Here is a 23,765-nt window from a genome sequence, read left to right on the forward strand (position 1 = left end):
CAAAACATCATTACTATAAAAGCCCTAAATCAATTGTTCATAAAAACCCTAAAATCATGATTTTCAATAAATTGAAACCCTAGGTTTATAATTCATAAAATATGAAATTTATAACATAAATATAATCTGAAATTTATAATCTTTATACCATTAAAATATAATTTGATACTAAAAATATAATCTTTATACTAAAATCAAAACCCAAAACAATTAAATTAACATTAAGCAAAATAAAGAAACAAAGGAGGATGAAAATAAGACTAACCTTTTTGTGTGGGAAATTTTTGAAGATTCATGGGATATTTATAGGAGAGAATTATTGTAGGGTAAAAAGAAAGATTGGGCCTCATAAAAATAATGGGTCGATTAAGTAAACAAATGGGTTAGGCTTGTATGATTGGACATAAATTGTAGAATAAAGGTGCATAAAATAATTTGTTCAAATAATTTTCGACCCAGATTAATAATTTGAAACTTTTGAAATTAAATTATGAAAGATAACAAATAAATATTATAAATAAAATAAATTTTCATTTATAAAATATTTAAAAATACGGGGGATTACACCTACACATTAAAATCATAATATAGTATTAAAATCCACTCTAACAAATTTCCAGCAATATAGACTATTTCAAAACCCCTCATAATTTAATTAAAGTAAGCTGAAATTATATTTAAAACACCATAATTAAGCCACAATTAATGGGTAATTAAAATTCCTTCAAGAAACATAATATTAAGTGTTCTACATAAAATTCAAGCACTTTATTTTAATTAAAACTTGCTGTAATTAAGCTTTAAAACACTTAAAACAAATATCTAAACCAATATACATCATAACCCTTCAATAATTCATAAATCAAGAACCTAGGGTTTCAAAAATTGGGGCTTTTTTAATTATAATCAAATCTGAAAATTAATCAACATAATAATTATAATCAAACATCAAAATCAAATCCCAAACTTCATAATTTACAATTCGATTTAAGCATAGATTAAATTAAAATAATAAAGTTAAGTTTTTTTTTAATACATGCTCGAAAAAGGGGGAAGGGGAAAACGGCAGCCACTTGCTGCCAACGGTTGACGCTACTGGCAGCGGTGGGGGAACAAGAGCAGTAGAAAAAAAAAGAAATGGGAAGGGGAAGGGGAAAAGAAAAGGAAAGAAAAATAAGGAGAGAGAGAGAAGTTTACCTTGGGTTTTCTCCACTCTGGGCAAAGTTAATTTGCCTCATAAGTAGGATATTTATACCCCTTCTCAACCAATCCCTCTTTCCCTAAACTTTTCTCTTTTAGTTTTTCCTAATCCCTTCCCTAATAAAACTTGTTAAATTAAACGTTTTTTAAATAAAACCCCAACTTTTTTAAATAAAAAAATTAAATAAACTTTCCTTTTATAAAAATATTAGTTAAAATACCATAATTAAGATATCAAAATTATTCAAATACTTTATAAAATACATATTTTAAATAAAATATGTATAAAAATACGGGATATTAATTACAGTCTACCCCCCTTAAAAAGTTTTGTCCCGAAACTTGGGAAACGAAATTCAAACCTTTTTCCTTTTTATGTATAGTATTGCTGTACTTTTTGACATTCCTTTACTCCCTTGTGTCTCTTTGAGAGCCAAAAACTCAAAATACTTAATAAAATTTGTGCAAAAAGCACAAAAATAAGTGAAATATAGGGAAAAAGCGCAAAATTCTACCGCATTATACCCCCCTTAAAGAAAACGAGTTACGCCCCCGTAACTCAATGTAATACCCCGTATTTTTAATGTATTTTATAAATTATTTATTTAATTATAAAATATATTTTGGGTCAAACCATTTTAATTATTGGATTATAGATAAAGCAAGTATTTATATTTGGGTCAACAAGTATTTAATCCAAATGTAGCCCATCATTCTTATGAACCCAATCCAATTGGTCTTGTAGTGCAGCCAAGATGGCTGCAACAACGTGCGGCCCAATACTCGCGGCCCAAACCAAACAGCAGCTTCTACCCAAATGCACAGCCCACCCGACGCAATTTCAATTTCAGAAAAAAAAACCGTCATATTCAACCGCCATTAATTCCAATTTCTAAACATTTACTTCCTCACTTCAAATTATTTTCTCTCTCTTCATTCTTTAATTTTCTCTCTCCTTTCTCTTGATTTCTCTCTCTAAAAAATTGAAAATCCATGGCAAGCAAGCTTCTACCATCTCCGAAAAAAGGGTAAATTCAAAATTAGCATAATTTATGTTGAAATTCCTTCGTTTTCCTCTCGAATTCTGTGAATATTGTTCTTATTTTTTAGAGTTTACAAGTTTTTATTATTTTTGTCGAAAATTTTGAAGTATTTGTTCGTTTTTTTTATTATGTAGAAAACCCAAAGAAGATACAACTAGTTCAGATGATGAAGATCATGCGTAAGAATCATAAATTCGTTGTTATTCATTCTTATATTTATGTTATATGAATTTTGATTTTGCACTAAAAGCCCTAAATTTCTAAAACAGAACTCTTTATCAATTATTTGGAAAGAAAAAGAAGGAAGGAGTAAAAAGTCCAATATAATTGTTGATCAAAAAATTTTAAAGGACTTGGAAAGAGAAGTTCAAACTGAGGATGAAAAAAGTACAAATGACAAGTGTGTTCGCTTTGTTAAGTTCATGTTTATTGTACTTAAGTTCATTTTCATTATTCTTATATTCACTTCTTATGTTAATCTTTGTTGTACTTAAGTTCATTTTCGTTGTTCTTATATTCACTATATGCAATAGAAAAATGATTATTGTATATTTCAATTTACATTTCAATTTATGACAGAGAAAATGAACGATGTTCAAATCCTTCTGAACAAACAAAAGAAATTTCTGAACAACAAACTTTTGGAACTTGTAACACAAAAACTGTTGAAATTTCGGACCACATAAATGATGAACGGTATGAAATATCCTTAATTTTTGTTAAAATTCATTTTTGTTCACTTGTTGTTACTTTTTACATAGTTTTTTTACATAGTTTTTGTTCACTTGTTGTTACTTTTTACATAGTTTATGATATAGATTTAGTAACTTTGTATTCTAATTTATATACAGAGATTATGAAGTTGGACAGCCTAGTGTTGATCAACCTTCTGTTGAAACTAGGAAACAAGTGTAAGCATTTTATTTTATATTTGATAAACTTCATTTATGTTTATTTGATATTCAGTTTTTATAGATGTTGTTCAGTTTTCATAATAAAAATATTCAATTTACACTTCCAATTTAGTTATGTATTGCCTTAAACTTGTGCAATCTTAATTTATGAATTTATTGTATTTTTTTTGTTATGCATATTTTAATCTTTTGTGTGCACTATTTTGGACTTGCAAGGCAATAATATATATAATAACTAATTTATTATTGGACACAGCAATGAAAATGTACCTTGTGATCAACCAAAACCATCAGAACTGAAGCCAACTAGTTCTGAACATAGATCAATACCATCTGAACTGAATCGCACTTTTTCTGAAGAAGGTGATAATCAAGGTTATGAAGACCAAGGAAATTCTTCTAAACAACCTACTGAAAAAGAAGCACAGTAAGAAAAAAAATTATTAGACAATGTTCATATTAATATAACATTTATTCATTTTATTTATTTTGATATTCATTCTTATATTCACAGAAATATGCCTCTGAATCGACTTCAAGAACTTGCTATAGCTTCTGAACATGAATCTCTTTCAATGGTTGCTGCTAAGTAAGAAAACCTTCAATTTTGGTCTATATTCACTAAATGGTTATTTATGTTCATTTTGTGTAATGATTTTATTCATATTTTTTGTAGAACTCAAATGAGAAGGAAACATGTTGCTGTCAAAAACAAATAAGGAGAAAGTGGTAAAAAGGAGAAGGTAAAAGGAAATGCAGAGAAATCTCCTAGTAAGAAACAGGAACAAAGGAATTTGAAAGAGAAAGATTTAACAAAGAAGAAGATGAAAGGAAAAGATGAAGGACAAAGTTCAAAAAAATCAAAAGCAATTCCAATGAAAAAGGAGTTGAAGGAGAAGAAGTTAAAGGAGAATGAGTTGAAGGAATTGAAAAAAGAGTTGAAGATGTTGAAGGAGGAAAAAGTTGAGGAGAAGAAAAAACAGATAAAAAAAAGAAAGAGAGAAACAGAAACTGATGATGATGAAGTTGAAGTGGTGAATTTAGATGATGATGATGATGATCAGAATATATTGGTTGATGAAAAGGACAGATTAGGTGTTAGAGTTGGACACTTCAAATTATGACTTTTGTGAAACATTTGAGTCCAGCTCAAAGAGAAGCTGTTGTTCAAATGGGGTTTGGAGCTATTCTTGATGTTAATCTGCCACAAAATGACCAAAAATTTTGTGCTTGGTTGGTGAAGAATTTTGAAGAAAACAGTTGCACACTGTTTTTGCCTTTCAACAAATCTATTGAGATTTGTGAAGATGATGTAGAAGTGGTATATGGATTACCAAGAGGAGAAAAAGTTGTGAAAGAAGTTGAAGAAATAGCTGACTCTGATGAGGAGGAAGAGCAAGAAAGTCTGTTAACAAGGTTAAATATGTTCAGTTCTTTAATAATCAATATCTATACACTGATGTTCATTATTAATTTAAGTTTATTCATTATTCTGAAATTTTTCACTATAAACACTGATGTTCATTATTCAATATAAATACAATGATGTTCATTATTAATTTAAGTATATTCATTATTTTGAAGGTGGAGAAATGCATACAGCATCAGTTCTGGAAGCCCAAAAACTCACTTGATTTTGGGAAAGTATGCACCTGAAGAACAAGAAGAAGAGCATGGCAACAAAAAGAGGAAGAAGAAGGCTGAAAAATCACCTGCTATTCAACAAGACTCGGGTGAAGTAGATGAAATTTTCATCATTGATTTCATTGTACTTGCTGTAAATTGTTTGATGAAAAGCAGCCAGAGCATCACTTGTCATTATAAGTTCCTATATTCATTCAAAGATTGCAATGAAATCAAGGAGTACAATTGGTGTAAGTATGTACTTAGAAGCTTGATAGATACTACTTCTGATTGGAAAAACAACAAGAAAGGGTTCTATAAGGGACCATTGCCTTTCTTAATGGTATTACTCTAATTCATTTATTCATTACGTTTATTCATATATTTAAATTAGTTATTCATAATATAGTTAATTGCTCCTATTTTTATATAAATTATTCTATGTTTGCTCAGTTGACTTACTTTGATCGATTGCAAAGAAAGGGTATTGACACACCAAGAACTCCACCACTGATTTCTGTTTGGAACAAAGAGATGGTGATTGAAAGAATGAAGTTGGAGAAGAAGGATTATGGATTAGGAACAGTGTTACCAAGAATCCAAATCAAAAAGGCTGTTATAGATGTACCAGAGAAAACAGATACGGTTTGTTTACTTCTATGTTTGATAATTTTGTTCATAATATTAAAATTTATATTCATAATTTTTTTTTTTCAATTCAAAGTATTAAGTTCTATTTTTATATTAAAAAAGTATTGGGTTCATTTTTTTACTGTATTTGTCTTTACTAGGATACTGAATGTTCATATTCTCTATATATTATGTTAATTTTGTAGGATCAATTCATGGAAGAGTTTATTGATCTGGCTAAAACTCTTGGTGGATATCTGTCAAAGATGGCAGCAAAACTCAACCGTGCCAAGGAACTTTTCCCGAACAATGTCCTTTACAAAACAATGGGGGAGTTCATTGAAAAGAAGTTAAAGGAACCTTCAATCTTGAGTCAAGATGAAGAAGTGTTTGGATCATATTCCTTTCTGCATGCATTGGATGAAGTTGAGAGAGAGAACTTGCAAAGAGTGGCAGAGAGATTAGCAGCAGAAAAAAAAAGAAGCAGAAAAGAAAGCAGCAGCAGCAGCTAAGCAAAAAGGGAAAGCTACATTTGACCCGAACAATCCTTTTGACTTGAGGATTAATGCAAGTCCTTCCCCAAGCCCCCAAGAAGCTGTTATTGCAAGTGGATCAAAAATCGACTTGAATCTCGGATTAGGAATGTCAACACTTGATGCAGAAGAGATTCCGATATTTGATCCATCAGAATTTGGAGATATGTTGAACAACCCCGATACAATTCTGGCAGATATTTTTGAACAGCCACAGTCAAGAAACTTCCCGTTTAATGAAGGGTAAAGTAACTCTAAACTGGACATTAGTTTTTGTGTTGGACATATAATAGATGAAGTGCTAGGATCTAGTATGAAGATGAAATTTTTTGGTCAAGTACTGGATGAAGAACTATGAAATTTTTTTGATCAAGTACTAAGATGAAGTACTGTGAATTTTTTGGACAAAATGTAATTGAAATGAATTAGTATTAGAATGAAGTACTTTTGTATTGTAAATATGTTGGGAAAACTTATGTGATTATGATGGTATAGTATTATCTATAATTTATGGTTAAGTTTTCTATACTTGTTCAGTTTATCTATATTAATGTTCATTTTAAAATACATAATGTGTTGTTCTCAGATATAAAGAAGCAGCACCAAGTGAGGAACCAAAAAATCCAGAAACTGAACAACGGTAAAAGAAATTTTTTTCATATAACATGTTTATTCATACAAATTTGACTAATGTTCAATTGAATAAATTATTTACTCAACGAAATTTAATCAGGGAGACAAAATTGCAAAATGAGCCAGAAAAGAGTCCAACATAAAAACAAGAGAGGTATTATTATTTAAGAAAAAAAAAAAAACTGAAGTTCATAAACTTTCCCTTTTTATTCAAATATATAATTTAATTGTTCATAAATCAGGGAGAAGAACTCTGAGCAAAAAATGCAAATTGAGGCAGAAAAAACCCCAACAGATAAACAAGAAAGGTATAATCATTATTCATTTCTGAAAAGTTTTTAATGTTCATAATCTAAATATTGTTGTTCATATATATACTTTAATCCTTCATATATCCTTCAAATAACATAATGTTTTTTCAATTTGACCAAAGGATGTGGAGGTAAAGAAAAGACCAAGAAGAGAAATTAAAAGACTGCCTCCTTGTCTTAAATCCCCTTTCATGATAAAATACAAAGATCTGTTCAAGGATGTCAACGCAATGTATGCAACCATTTCTGATTATGCATTCAGTGAAGGTCCTAATGAGTAAGTTTATCTGTGAATTTCATTGTTCATAAGTTGATACTATACTATTCAAAAACTAATAAGTATTGTTCATTCTTATAAGTTTTAAATTTTTTTGTTTGTTTTGGTAGTGAGGTTCTGTACCATGATGGAGAAAACAGTGTCAACAGAGGTGAAATGAAGACACTTGGAACTGATTCTGAAGTCGACAGCGCCGTTATTGATGCTTGGGCACATATTCTCAACAACAAGGGCAAAAAACATTGCCTTTACTTCTCCACAATGCCATACGTAAGAAGATATATACTTTAATTTACAATTCATCTTATTTATTATTGTCTTAATGTATATTTGAAATGCAGTTGATAGTATGCACAGACAAAGGTGCAACTCCAAACACTACAAAAGAACAGAGATTTGCAAAGTTTGCACAAAGATTGCACTATGAAATGAGAAACAGTGGCATTGGACCAAAGACTTTATGCAATTCTTTTTTCCTGTGGTTGCATATAAGCATTATTACTTAATGTGCATCAACATGTACAATGGCACAATTGACTTAATCGACAACAGAAAGCTACCAATGAATGTAAAAGCAAGAACAAAATATGAAGACAATCCAGAAAAAATGGTAAATTACTAAATTTCCTTTGTTCAATATTTTCTGTGTTGTGTTCAATTTTGTTTGTCAATTGTTCAACATTTCAGTTTGTTTAATTTCATATTTCAGCTTGAAGCTTTTGCACACTTTCTAAAAATTAAAGGTTACAAAGAAGCTGATTTCAATAAAGTAAAGAGCTTCAAAACAGATCTGATTAAGATGAAATGGAGAAGCAATTTGGATCATAAAAATTGTGCTGTTTACTTAATGAAACATATGGAGACATACACCACAGAAAATTTGGTGGAGTGGGATTGTGACTTGGTGGCTAATGATGTGAGTATTTTACCAATCTTACTCATAATTATGAGTATATTCATTTATTTTTTTTAAATGTTCGAAACATTTAAAATTATGTTCATTTTTGTGAAAACAGATTGATCAAATCCGGAAGCTCAGGGTGAAATATTGTGCTGAAATTATTCTAAGTACCAACAATAAAGAAGGATACAGAGTGAAGATGGCTGCAAGAAGAAGAATTGAAGATTGATATTGTGAATTAATTATGTTGATATTGTGAATTTGTAGTTTTTTTTAATGTGTTTGAATGATTAGTTTGAAAGACAAATGTTTTTTTAAATTTGAGACTGAAATTTTATGTTTAAATTATAGCAAACTGTTTACATTTGACTTTCTTCAAAAAAGCAAGTCTAGATATTTAGTATTTGTGCTAATTTTAAAAATAATAAACAACAATGACAAAATTGAAAAACAATGAAAAAATAGATTTATAAATTTTTTTTTTTTAGGCAAAGCGAGCGATTTATAAATTGAAAAGTAATAAAATTTGTATGTTATTACAATTTCAATGAAAAATAAGGAATAAATCTATGACTAACTTGTCTTGTCAAACATTGATAACATTTCATCATAAGGAGACACATTAGAACAGGCAGAAGCATTAGAAGATCCTTCAATCCTTGCATTGCGACCAGCATCAAAATACTAAAATTAAAAAAAAAATTAAAAAAGTAAATTTTGTTCATAAATAAAACGCACATATTCATAATTTAATATAAATAAATCACATTACCTGACACCATTTACTCTTTTCATATTGAAAACTTCTGTTGGAGTTAACTTCAGGATGTTTTCTTTTTTTAGCTTGAGATACCTACATCACATAAAAGGTGTTCAGATGTAACACAAATTTTGTTTATATTTTCAACAACAAACATTCAAAAAGGAAACTTCATATCTTACATTTGATGAAGAAGGATTAGAAGAATTTGTTGACTTGGCAAAGTTTACTCTTGGTGGTCTTGGTGGTACAAATGAATATTGAGCAGCATAGTTAGACTTATTGGACTTTTCTGTTCTTGGTGGACCATCTACACCCTGTCAATTAAAAAAAACACAAATATTCATAATCTAATATATAAAAACTCATAAAAAAATCATTAAAAGTTCAAATAGTAAAATACATTAGAGGAAGAAGGTTGAGAAGAATGTGTTGAATTATTTAAGTTTCCTCCTGCTGGTGCACATGAAGGTTGAGCATTATTTTTTGATTTATTAGTATTTCCTCTTGCTGGTGGACGGCTAACACCCTTCAAAATAGAAATCATATATATGTTCATTATCTAATAAATTAAATTCATAAAAAAAAAAAAAGTAATGTTCAAATCAGTAATTACATATGAAGAAGATGGTTGAGCAGCTGTTGTGGAAATATTACTCTTTTCAGTTGCAGATTGGACACCAATACCCTACATATAAATATATATATATATATATATATATATATATATATATATATATATATATATATATATATATATATATATATATATATATATATGTTCATATGGTTTGAATAAATTGAAAACAATATAAATAAAGTATTGAAAAATATTTAAAAATTACGTTTGTTGATGGTTGAAAATTCTTCTATTTTGGAAGGACATTAAGATTTGAACCTGGTTCTGTTGGGTGTGAATAAATCATAGGATCACCATCATCATCCAAAACCTACAATTAAAAACAACATTTTAGTACTATTCATTTATTAAAATCTGATATTCACATAAATTTAAATTATATTCAGATATACCTGGAAAAACTTTTCAGCAGTAGCTTTGACTTCATCCTTATATCTATCAACCTTTTTCTTCCACCCCTTGGATTTATTGTATGCTTTTTCAACAGTACTTTTTGGCCTATCATTTCTCTCACCCTTTTTTCTTTTTATTTTGGGATTTTGAATAGGCTCACCTTCTTTAGAAACCTCTTGAACCTCCTTTTCTCCATCATAAAAAAGTATTGGTCCTCTAACACTCTCCACCTTTTCCCTTAGCATATCAAAAGTATATTCAATTTCAGCCCTTGCTTCTACATAATCTTGACAAGATGTCACCAATTGAACAAACTTTCTTGTCATTTGAGCCCTCCAAACAGAAGATGCCACTACATTCTCATCTATAGTTTCTTCATCAACCACATGACTACACATAGCAGTTTTGGTCCATCTCTTTACTATTTACTCTTCAGGAATTTTTTGAACACAATGGATATTGTAAATACGAAGAGAATGTGAACACAATAAACCCATTTCACTCCAATACTTACATGTACATTTGATTACCCTAGTAAATTTGTTCAAAATAACCTCATGCCTAATTATATCCTTGTTAGGCCTCCATACCAAGTAAGAAATTGTCTCATCATTTTCAAACTTTCTCTCTTGACAACAAGAAATGGCTTTAGCAAATTGATCTTCAAAGACAATATACACCGAAATAGTATACACCTCTCTAGCATGAATAAGAAGACTTACATTAGCAACCGCCAAGTGTCGATACCTCTCAAAAATCGAAAGTCTTGTTTGCTTTCCCTACTCCTCCACTCAGCCACAACATCAAGAAAAGTCTGATAAAAATCACACATACCATCTGTTTTCCTCAACCTATGAGAAACCGAACGGTTTGTAGTTTCACTCCTCTGTGAACTCAAAACTCCTCCAGAATAATAGTCCTTCGAATAAGCTGGACACCATCTTTCTTTGATCGAGTACAAATGATTCAACCAAGCATTATCATGACAGTCGTACTTATCCATCATCCTATTACAAAAAACAGATTCAAACTTTAATCTGTTCATAATTTACAAAACTAAGTTCAAAAAATAAAACAATATGTTCAAATAGTAAGTAAAGTCAAGCTCGTAAAGCAGTGATACTTAAGTTCACAATATATAAGTTCACACATAAACATACATATTCATTACTTAATATACAGTATTCATAAAGACAAATTAATAGTAGTGGACAAAATAATAATAGCCAAAAACATATTCAATTGGTAGTATACAAAGTTCATTTTTATGTAAAAAGAGTTCATATAAAGGTACCTTGGCCAATAATGTTCGAATTCTGCAGCAGTTTCACAATACTTCATCAGAAAATCAAACATGTCTGTGAACCCCTTCATAGCTCTAAATTTTCCAATATTTGTTTTTGAGTTCTCCCCAAGGTGCCATGTGCACAATCGATGCCTAGAACTTGGGAATATTGTCCGAATAGCAGCAACAATAGATGGTGCTTGATCTGTCATTATAGTAATTGGATGACGCCCACCTCCCATTGATCTCATAAATGATTCAAACAACCATATAAAACTACCTGTTTTTTCATCAAGAACAAACCCCATGCCAAACATAACATTGTTATAATGGTGGTTCATCCCAACAAATGGGGCACATATCATGCCATACTTATTCGCTCTATAAGTGGTATCAAAAACCATCAAATCCCCAAAAAATTCATAATCTCTTTTCATCCTTCCATCTCTCCCAAAGACACAAGTAAGAGAGTTAGCTTCATCTACCTCAAAATCATAATAAAAATCTGTTTCCTTGGCTTGTCTTTGAGCAAAATACTTGATCAATTGATTACAATCCGAACCATCAAGCCTATTTGACTTTTCAACATCCAAAGCATTGTATACATCCTTCTTAATACACCCAAGGTTTGGTGAACCACCAACTTCTTTACTAATAACACGAAGAGAATCACTAACCCGAACACCACTAGCCTTCATAACACTAATCACCTTCAAATGTTCTTTATTCACTTTTCTTTAAGACCTAAGCAAATGTCTTTTATCAATTGGAATCATAGGATGATTATGCTCCATTAAATGCTGCACAACAATCCATACACCACGATCAATAAGGAACTCAACAAGCGCACCACAATTTGTTCGAAAATCCAACCTCTCATACCTCCTAACATCCTTCTTAGAATCATCCTTCAAACCAGCATTTGAACATACATATTTCCTACTTCGCCATATGTTAGTGTTATAAATTGTTCGCACATTGCTCCTTCTTATACTAAAACCCATCTTAAAGGCATAATCATTGTACAAATCAAATGCTTCCTGCTCACTTCCAACTTCTTTGAACATTAATTCAGATACTTCAGCTTCCTTAAACACAACAAAATTTGTATTTTCTGAAATAATAAAAATAACAAAGTGTTCATAATTTGTACAAAAACTGTTCATAAAATGGAATAAAATGTTCACAATTACTATACATAATAAAATAACAATTCATTCTTTGGAAAATTGTACATTTCACACTTGTAGAGAATTAATGTTCATAGTATAGGAATGGAATATTCAGATTAAACATATACATATTCAAAATATAAATGATGAACGTATACAATGCTAATTATACATACGACGAACTCAAAAACAAATTCAATTTAAAAAAAAAATCATAACGAAAAAATCAATTCAAGATTTCATAAATTTTTCAAGTAATCAATACCAATTGTAAATTGAAATAGTTCAATCAACGACAATCACTAAATAGAACTTGAATAAATTCATGAAATAAAACACAAAATTCACTAATTATAAAATCACAAAATCAATCATAACAATGCAGCACAAAATTATAATTGAAATTCATCGAATTCAATGTCGTAAAACTCGATAAATCAATAATAAATTGAAATAATCACAAAATTAAGCAAAATTCATGAAATAAATCACAAAATTCAGCAAAATTCATCAAATTCATCGAATTCAATGTCGTCAAACTCAATTAATCAATAATAAATTGAAAATCATCATATTCATAAATATAAAATCAGAAATCAATTAATAAATAACCTAATTAATAATAAACAACAAAAACTAACCTGCATTGACGATTTCGTCAGGAATAACGATCACCTCCATTGTTAAGTAAAGAACAGAGGAGGAAGGAGAAAATCTTGATTAAAAGCGAAGAACAATACAGCGAAGAAGAATGGAGTAAAAAAAGAGGAGAGAAATAATTGCAATCAAATGTGTAATTGAATGAGAAGAGAATCGAATCAAATAAACCAAATAAGGAAAGAGAAAATTTAGGAAAGTTCTAGCGGGAAACTTGAAGCAGAAATAGAATGTGGAAGCTTTTAGTAATGGCTGCGTTTCATAGTTTGTTTGCTGCAGTTTGGCTGGATGCAGCCAGCTTGGCTGCATTAGAGTGCAGCCAAGAATTTGTAGAACCCAATCATCCTATTTTTACTTTTGGGCCACCTATATCATCATTTAAAGTCCATTATTTTTATGAAGCCCAAACTTACCTTAACCTACTCTACACTATAAATACTCCATTTATCCCCAAAAATTTCCCACACAAAAAGGTTAGTCTTATTTTCAATCTCCTCTTGTTTGAATTATTGTTCTAACAATTCATAATTTGGGTTTTTGATTTTAATTGTTTAAATAAGATTAGTATGTTTGGTAATTGTATTTTAATGATTAAAGATTGTAAATTTTAAATAATGAAGTGTTTTATTTTCAGATTTCATAAAATTATAAGTTAGGTTTTAAAATTATTAACGACATGATTTTTAGCGTTTTTATGAACAATTGATTTAGGGCTTTTATAGTAATGATATTTTTGAAGTTTTCGTGATTATAACTACTAATTAGTTTAACTTAATTCCAGATTATTTTGAATACGTAGATTCGTGTTTTAATTTTTAGATTTCCGTTCGTTAATAATAATCCCGTATTAATCCCGATCAGGTTCATCCGATTTTGACAAAAAGGTAGTGTTTTCCATGTGGAAACAACGTTTTAAGAAAGTATTACTACCTTTGGTAATGAGCACCACCCTCTCGTGGCCAAATTCAGCCTCTAAGTATGCTTTTCGGGCAGTTTTTGGTTTTTAACGAAGTTTTTTTAAAATTTTATCCTTGAGTTTAAAGGGTGATAGATAATTTAATTTTTCTATGGAAAATTTAAGTATAAAAAGATGTATTTTGATGGAGTTTTAAAGGGGTTCTTGATTAGTTTAAAATGCTGGAATTTTATTTAAAGTAGTATGACTGTGATTTTAATAAAAGGGTGTGATTACCTATCAAAAAGGAGTTTAATTAGGAGTTTTTAAATAATTTTCAGATTATTTTAAATGGTTTAAAGTGAGTTTAAGTTGATGGAAATTGTGTATACAAGGGTAATTAATTTAGTATTATTGTCCCTTTATATAGGAGACTTGATTCGGAAATTGTTGTAGTATTTTCGGCTACTTTATGGACTTAATCGAGGTACGTTCGCGTACTTAGCATATTTTGATGATGTAGAAGCATGCTAGGGTTGGTTTCAATCAATTACAAGTAGTATCATGCTAAGGTTTATGTATAAAATTGTGAATTATTGGTGTTGGAAATTGAATTGTGAAGCATGAATTATTTGTGATGGTTTATGGATTGGAAAATTATATTTTGGCATGATTATATGGACTACACTTTTATTTATGGCAAGTTAGAATGCATGATTAATTAAACTACATGTTTAATTTGGTTTGGAATATTGAAAAGGAATTTTATTATGGTTCATATAATTTTTATTGATGCTTTAAGCATGAGGAAGGAGCTATATAAGTGTCTATGTACACAAGGAATAAATAGTATGTTGGTGCCTTTGTGCACTTAAGGTGTTTTTAACACCGAGGGATAGGATTTTTGGCGCTTTATGCGTTTAAGGTGTCTTTGACACTAAGGTAGAATTAAAAAGGGTTCAACATTAAATAATATGTGGTCACTAATTATTCAAGAATTAAATTGGTATGTTTGGTTGATTGAATAATTATTGTTGATTGATTTATTATGCTTTGAGAGTCATCACCAAGTCCAATAACATGTAAATAACGTAAAGTGAAAGAGATTACGCACCAAAACTCTTGGAACGTATATACCTTGAGTATGAACAATGGGGGGAGTTATGGGGTTTTATATTTAACCATAACTTCTAATGGAGTACAGGACGCTGTACATTCCTTTTTATTTATTATTATGCGCAGGAATTCCGCCACCTTTGAGTGGTTTTGTCGCTGGCACGATTAGCTCCCGTGTCAGTTAACCTCAATTTATTAGGGGAGGTATAGTGGGAAACCCGTTCGATGCGTAATCAACGCTAAATGAATTATTTAGTGTCTAGTTAAAGTGTCTTGTTGATTGTTGGGTGTGCTTGTAAACAGGTACATTGAGGTAAGTGTGTGTTGATAGGTAAAAGCATGTTAGTGTGTTTAATTACGCTTATGTACTCAGCTTTGCTGATTGTGTGTGTGTTTGTGTGTTTGGCCATGTCTTTATCTTGGCCCTATGATGACCCATTTTTAATGGAGAGTAGTGGGGGCAAGTGGAGATAATTTTTTTAGGTGTCGAACCATATTCATGACGGGGCATGAGTGAAGAGCGAATCATGCTAGTTTCTATTAGTTAAGATGTGGTTTATTGCTTTCAAATATTATATTATGTTATGCTTATGAGACTAACGCAAAGGTTTTCGTAATTTAATTGGTTTTGATAAGGGCCTTAAATGGTTCCAAGTTGTAGGTTGATTTTATTTAACTTCGTTTGACTTTGGTTTTAACTTTACTTTAGTTTGGTTGATTTTTAAGTTGACTCGTTTTGAATGGTTTTGATTTAAGTCTTCCGTTGTGTGTGATAATTGCCTTAGCCGTTCTCACGGTGGCGGTAATGTCTTAGATATTCCTAAATCGCATTTTAAAGAGTAAAATAGGTATTTTTAAAGGAAAGGAATTTCTAGGGTGTTACACTTAACATACCTGAAACAACTCTAGGTATTTCTTTTTCATTTCATCCTCTGCCACCCAAGTGGCTTCCTCATATTCTTGGTTAGACCAAAGTGTTGGGGTTTGGTGAGTCCGACTCACCGCGGAAACAACCCCGACCCGAGGCACCACTCGCAATTAATAAAATCATAAAGCATAAATAAATAATCACAAGGAAAGGAGAACGAATCTTACCCTCGAAGCGAGCTTCGCCCTTACAAAACCGAGGCTCTTACTTGAAAGCCACGAGCACGTCAAGCGCCGTGCCTCCGACGGTATCCACCCACAAAAAGGCGAACACAACTTTAAGGTCCGCTACCTTGGAGTTAGCAAGGTCCGACCAAAACCCGAGTGTTATATGAGTTTAAGAGTTTTCCCAAAAATATGGAATGCTCTTTCTAACTCCCACTTAAGCATCATTCCCAATGCCCATACTTGGGTATTTATAGGAAATGCTGGGAGTATCATTTACTCTCCCATCAATGTGGGATAGTATGATTTTTCCATTTTATTTTAAAGCTAAAATAAAATTAATAATCAAGCTAGTAATAAATCAACAAGTGGCAAGCTCATGTGAGTGGTTAGGTGAGGACCACTTGGTGAAGGGGGGGGGGACCAAACTTGCTCCCCACTCCCTCTCCCATAACCGTCCACCTCACTCCACACACACTCAAGGACCACAAGCCACATGGCACCCACCCTTGGGTACCAAGGCAGCCAAGGTGGGCTGCCATGTGCTGCTGTCCGTGGTAGCCACGCCCAGCAGGCCCAGCACTCGCATGCGGGCTGCCAAGCGCTGCTGGCCAGCAAGCCCAACATGCTTGTGCGGGCTGCTGCTGGCTTTGTGCCTTGGCCAGCGCTGCTAGGCAGCAAGCAATGGCCTAGCCATGCTGTTGCTAGCTGTGGCGAGCTGGCGCGCCTAGCGTGCTAGCTGCTGCAGCTTGTTGCGGCATGGCTTGCTAGCCATTGCGTGCACAAGGCTGTGCCTAGCATGCTAGCACGCACTAGGCAGCGCCTAGCCATGTGATGCTAGCATGGGTGCGCTAGCACGCACCATCCAGCCTAGGCTTGGCTTGGTGCGCTGACAGGGTAAAGTCGTATCCCCTAATCAAAAGAATTACCTAAGTCCTCTAACTAATGCAGATAGGGAAGTAGGGTCGAGTCCACAGGGAAACAAGTCTTTCTACTCCTAATTAATTATTATAATCTAAATTATCAGGGTAACCAATGTTGTTGTGATTAAAAATTATACAACGAAGAATATGAGTAAGGAAAATAAAGTAGGGAGAAAACAAATATTAAAAGGCCTAGGGCATAGGTTCACCAATAAATAATATTTCAGGGTAAAACATAATAATCAATCATCAATGTATCAATTAATCAGATCATAAAGGGCTTTCGCTACGTATTACAATCACAGAGTTAATTACCGGTATTAAATCTCATCTCTCGAATCTCGACTTAACCATTTATAAATTAAATTGCCTATTGAAACTAGGCCTTAATATTAATTCTCATCTCTCGAATCTCGACTTAACCATTTATAAATTAAATTGCCTATTGAAACTAGGCCTTAATATTAATTCTCATCTCTCGAATCTCGAATCAATATTGCGTAACTCATACAATTAAACCAGCGCTAATCTAATTGCATAGTATTAAATCAATCAATAGGAAATTAATTAAACATTAACAATAACAATAATAAATTACCCCTTCATATTATTTATGGATCCCCACAAACCCTAGAATTAAACTACTCGTGCATAATTAAAATTAAACTAATGAAAGCAATTAAAATAAGCATATTTAAAGCAATAATATTAAAACTAGTACTCCGTATGAAAGAAACAAAAGCAATAATAATTAAGTTTAAATAAAAACATTCAACGAGCAACTTGAAGGAACGTAATAACTAATAAGAACGTAATAATCATAATTCCCATCATAAAACTTCAGAGCTAATAATCAAAGCTTAAAATAAGAAGGAAAAAGAAAAGAAAGCTGCGTGAACTAATCCTAAAGTCAACTAATACTCAAAAAATCAATTACAAGTTGTTCTCCTAAAACTATTCTAAAAGCTCCGTAAAAGAAAACAAAGAAAAATATCAAAAGCCGACCCCTGGTTGTTTCGAACTTCGGTTTATATAGCAAACCGCCAAACCGACTTAATGCAACAAACACTCGCCCGATCGGGCCATTAGTCCATCCGATCGGGCCCGTCAATTTCGCCCAAGTTGGCAGCAACAAGTATGCTTCTTGGGTTATATAAATTGGGCTTCATACGAATTGACCCGATATCCTTTGTCTTGATATCCGGTATTGGACTTGTAATAAAATTAGTACTCTGACGAACCGAGCCCTTAATCACCGAACCAAATTTCTTTAACTCGGTCTTGAGCTTTAAATATACGGTCATAAAATACGATTTAACTCCAATATCTTTGTAGTGGCTCAATAAGCTCGGGAATTGTCATAAATCTGCAAATTCCTACAAAATAATACCAACTCTACAAAAACACTAGAAAACGTATATTAATAATAAAAATAGTTCTGTAGAGCTCAAATAAGCACAAATATGACCATGGGACGGGGAATAAATATATATATATAATAGACTCATCAAACTCCCCCAAGCCAAACCTTTGCTTGTCCCTAAGCAAAGCAATGAATAAATAAATCAATACTTCACCCCAAATACATTTTAAATCCATAAATATAATTCAAGGTAAATCTGACAAATAAGTATCAAAGTCAATCAATCAAATCCATCCAACTACCAATCTTCCCTAACAATTGTCAAATAGAGCAAACCACGAGAGCATATAGAATTCAAGACTAGTGCTCACACACTCAACTCTCATATATGTGGTGAGTAAAAGATGTACTCGATCGCTCTCCATCCAACCCCTTTAATGTGAACAATGCCCTCCCAAACTCACACACTCGTGTGTTTAAAAAGACATACACTCAACCTAATAGTCGACTCGGGATATGTCAAGTCATAACTTGCATTGATAAACAACACTTTCACATTTACACAACTCTGCACAAGGTCAAAAGGTCTTTAAAGCTTGTAATGTAAGACTAGGGTAAAGGGTAGGATAAATTCGGGGAAATGTGAGAGAAAAGCTATGCATTAAGGGAGCCAAATCCTAATAAACCCATGATCAAACATCTCCAACAACATAACTAACTCCAACAAAAACCACCAAATACAACTCCAATCATAATAATCAATCCCAATACTTACAAAATTCACTCATAAAAAATATAATAATAATGAACTAGAGTGAATAACAAACTTTGAACTCATGACTTGAAATTTCTCATTGAAACTCAACTTTTTTCTTCTTTTCTTTTGATCAACCTTCACTTAGAACATTTGAACATCAAACACTTTTTTTTCTTTTTGCTCTTTTTTTTTTTATTAGAAGTTCACTTTTTTTTTTTTATTTTTTTTATTTTCTCACTTTTTTTTTCTTTGAACTTCTTTTTTTTCTTTTTTCATCACACTTTTATTTCTTCTCAAATATATACACTATAAAACTAACTCATTGTAGGGAATATTTCAAGCAATATGACAACCCCAAACTTGAACCCCACTGTGATCATACACTAAAGTACGGTGGCGTTCCAAAGGGAAAGACAAAGAGCAAAAAGAGTCGCCAACAAGTTTTAGGAACTTGTAAACCTAAAAGACAATCCAAAAGGACCATCAACTACTCCATAAGGTCTTGAACCAAATAGGGTCCGGGGATGAGGGTACGAATCCAATCTACAAAAGAAAGGACCAGCCCTATAAAATAGGCCTCTACTTTGTTCTGCTCGTATTCATGTGCGCTTTTCGAATAACATACAAACATTATATTAAACCTACCCTGTTTATCTATGTTGGTTGAAATTAATGCACAAATAATTCTATTATTGGCGATCACTTGAATTAAAATCACATTAGCCTAAACCAAATTATTAATTATCTTATTAAGCGTGATTTCAAGTACGAATTCCCTTTAACAATCATAAAAGGTGTGATCAAGCAATAACAATAAAATATAACAAGCAACATAATAATAAATAATATAATCATAACGATAATAGCATGATAAGGCATAATAAAGCTTAATAGTAATAGCAAGATCCTAGACATGATACTAACAAGATTAATAACAAATCCTAGCATGTCACTAAACAATAAAGATCAAAGCTTTAAACCTAACATGGTACTAACATGATATTAGAAAAGATTAAAGGCACCTTAAACATGATACTAGAAAGCATAAAATAACATCCTAACATGATACTAGGAATATTAAACATCCTAACATGATACTAGGAATCATAAACAATAATAAGCATGCTTTCTACATTGTGAAAGAAATAGGAAGTAAGCTAATCTACTTACTTTGAAGCCTCGTACCTCTTTCTAATAACAAAATACACAAGTTAGTAAACTTCAACGAAAATCAATAAACAATAATTAAAGAATTAAATTGAAATCAAATTAAACAAAGTTTTGACTAGTTTTGGACCAAACCCTCAGAAATTATCAACCTTTCACGGCTAGGGCGAAGGCAACTTCGAACTTGGTTAGATGATTCTAAATCTTGTGAATGCGGAATATTGTTTAAAAAAAGCTAGTTTAGAAAAAGAGGGAGAAATAAAGCATATATTGCTCAAGAGAGAAAAGAGAGAATTAAGAAAGATTAATGAGAATTGATAGTAATTAATTGATGAGAGTTGATTATGAAAATAGGGATTCGGACGCTATTTATAATGAAAACAGTCCGGAAAATCATAGAATTTGATAAGGAATAAAACTCCACTCTGTCGCTAATCAAACCGAACTTGTCGCCAAAGATTTATCTTGTCGCCAGGCGACAAGTCTGTCGCGAGGCGACAAAACTGTCGTTTGGCGACAGAAACAGTTTCTGCGGATTTTGTTTTAATCATATCTTTTGATCTAGAAGTCTAAATAAGTCATATAATATGTCGTTGGAAAGCTCTTGAAGTCTAATTTCTAATGCAATTGGAATCAGATTAAAATCTTTTGTAGATAAAAAGATATGGACGAAATAGTAGGACGGTGTCAGTTTTGGATAGAGTTTCGTATATCTTTAATATCTTTTTCGTTATAGCTCGGAATTGTTATTATAATATATCATTGGAAAGATAATTTCAAGATATATCCAACCATATAAAATTTGGATAAAAAATATGAGGCACGAAAATAATATCTGACTATCTTTGAACATCTTTAAATCCGAATAGAATTAGGAAAGTTTTAAAAAAGGAAAGTTTATATTTAAATCAAATTCTATGATCTTATCTTTTCAAAAAAGGATAATTAAGATATTTTAGAAACTTATAGAAGATTCTAATCAATCCTAATTAGTTTAGGAATAGGATTAAACCTTTGGACCCTCCTCATGATCATTGGGTCGTAGGTAAAATCCGGTTTGGGCCCAGTTTAGTATTTTGGCCATAACTTCCTCATTATTCATCGGAATTGGGCTTATAATATATCGTTGGAAAGGTCTTTTAAATCCCCATCCAACTACACCATTTTTGGACCCTTATCATGGACCAAAATAAACTGAATTGGACGTTTTCATAAAATAGAAATGGTTTTCGAAAACAGAAAGAAGGATTTTAATAAAAACTAACCGCAACACTTGACTTTTCACACTTTCACCTCATTCGATTATGGTTCGACGTGAAAGGTATTCATCACTGGGTTTGGTTTTGGGGAGACACAAATGGGTGTCTACAGAAGCCCCCACTTTGACTGAGTTTGAAGAAACTTGTGTTTCGAAAACGAAAGTCAAAGTAGCGATAGGGACGGAGAATGATTCAAAACGTTTTGCGATTCCAAATCATTCTTATAACGCCAATACCTGCAAACTAATCATTAGTTAAAACAGATAAAAGAGTTAAGAAACGCGTATCTTGCACCGTCGAGCACACGTCTCTGAACGTAATCATTTTGCTGTTGCATTTGTTGTTGTTTGTGACAACCTCCACTGTGCCTCGTGAACGCCATCGTTGAAGATAACCATATGTCGTCGTCTTCAATATTGGTGACAATCCTCCACAGTATTTCGGGAACATCGTCGAAAATAACTGTATGTCGTCATCTTCTAGGTTGTGGCCGTACATCGCCACGGTAGTGCATCGCCGCTATAGACAATCTCTTTTTTACCTTGAGGGACCGTCGAAGGTAAACTTACTTTGCCATCTCCAAGATTTTTGACAACTCTCCACATCCTAGGGAACGCTGTCTATCATTGCTGCTACATCTCGAGCTTTTCCTTGAATCATGGTGACAACTTTCACAATCTTAGCGAATGTCGTCGAAGACCGCCTCATCACGAACCGCTCTTCTCAAATCTAGGTGACAACCTCCACAATCTTAGCGAATGTTGTCGAAGACTGCCTCATCACGAACCGCTCTTCTCAAATATAGGTGACAACTTCCACAATCTTAGCGAAGGTCGTCGAAGATCGCCCATCTCGTGCTATCTTCTCAAATCTTGATGACAACTTCCACAATCTTAGCGAAGGTCGTCGAAGATCGCTCATCTCGTGCTATCTTCTCCAAATCAAGTGATAACTTCCTCAATCTTAGCGAAAGCTATCAAAGACCGCTTCATCTTGAATCGTTCTTCTCAAATCTAGTAATAACCTCCCCAATCATAGTGAAAGCTATTGAAGGCCGCTTCATCTCAAACCGTCCTTCTTAAATCCAAGTAATAGACTCTTTTCAATTTTAAGCCCCCTGTTGAAGGCTCCGTCATCTCGAATCTTCAAATCTTCTTCCATCTTAGGAATTGAAATCGTTGTGAACCGTTATTTTGGTGCTTGCGATGAGCCAATACTTAGGCGCTTTAAGCTAAGTGAGACGATCTTTTGTCAGGTCGATCACTCATTGTGATTGTAATCGAGCCGACTACGAAATCATGTCAAATTGCTTAGAGGGGCTAACTGGCGTACCAAGGAACCCAAACTGCTAAAATAGGTCCATAAAGTCATTATGTGGGGCACAACATCTTTTGCAAATTAAGGCTCTTCACCTATGATTTATTGATCCATATAATTTTTGCTCAAACTCCTCTCATCTTGGAAGAATCTCATATATCTATATTCGCGGTTTTTCGAAAAAATCCGGGAATTCGAAAAAATCCGGGAATATTCTTGCTCGCTGGAATGTACCTGCATCTATATTTCAGACTATAGGACTTTGCTCATCTTTTATTATCTTAGGGTTGACCTAAGGCTTAGTGTTGCTTGACTCATTGATTTGACATGACTTAACTCAAATCGTTTGACACATGTGTTAGACTCAACTCGATGTGATATGACACAACATGACTCAATGTATGAACTTTGACTTAATGATGACTCAACTGCGTGTGACTCGTGTGTGCACTCGACTCGATGTGTACATGACTCAAAAACAAAAAATTTCCGTCATTTTTGTGGAGGGTACCGACTTTCTCCCAAAAAAAGAAAGACGCGAAAAAGAATCGAAGTGTTAAATGGTGCATGTTGAATGAGCTTAATCAAGTATATGCATTTGATATTATCCCTCAAGGTATAAGGATTAATTCATCCTAAACTATCTTAGTTGACTCAATTATGAAAGTATTTAGGTAACTTAGGCGCGGAGGCTAAGTACTTCATACTTTGATACAATGATGATTATAAGTGATGAGTGATGTGTGATATGACAAAACATGCTTCAACGTTATGTTAAGAATTCATGACAAAAGGTTCCTAATTGGAAGTCTATTTGGTCATGTATCTGTGATGTGTGTGAAAGTGACACTAAAGTTAAGCTGCAAAGGCTAAGTGTATGGAAAAGTATTATTTGATAAGAGTC

At 32.4% G+C, this 23,765-nt stretch overlaps 1 protein-coding gene across 1 annotated transcript; it reads right to left on the bottom strand.

Annotated features, from left to right (window-relative positions):
* Positions 1–11,880: 11,880 nt before the first annotated feature.
* On the bottom strand, positions 11,881–12,996 carry LOC145610682 (protein FAR1-RELATED SEQUENCE 5-like). The gene is made up of 2 exons (XM_081665982.1): positions 12,957–12,996; positions 11,881–12,257 (listed from the first exon to the last, which is right to left on the bottom strand). Exons 1-2 carry the CDS (start codon positions 12,994–12,996, stop codon positions 11,881–11,883), a joined length of 417 nt encoding a protein of 138 aa, XP_081522108.1.
* Between the last annotated feature and the right edge of the window lie 10,769 nt (positions 12,997–23,765).

Source organism: Chenopodium album, chromosome 24 (genome assembly GCF_948465745.1).
Source record: "Chenopodium album chromosome 24, dcCheAlbu1.1, whole genome shotgun sequence".
Taxonomy (NCBI): domain Eukaryota; kingdom Viridiplantae; phylum Streptophyta; class Magnoliopsida; order Caryophyllales; family Amaranthaceae; genus Chenopodium; species Chenopodium album.

Bases quoted from the DNA above. Each gene is read 5' to 3' on its own strand.
- LOC145610682 (XM_081665982.1), bottom strand. From the start codon at position 12,996: ATGGAGGTGATCGTTATTCCTGACGAAATCGTCAATGCAG. The intron at 12,258-12,956 runs GTTAGTTTTTGT...TTATTATTTCAG, and splicing joins TGACGAAATCGTCAATGCAG to AAAATACAAATTTTGTTGTG.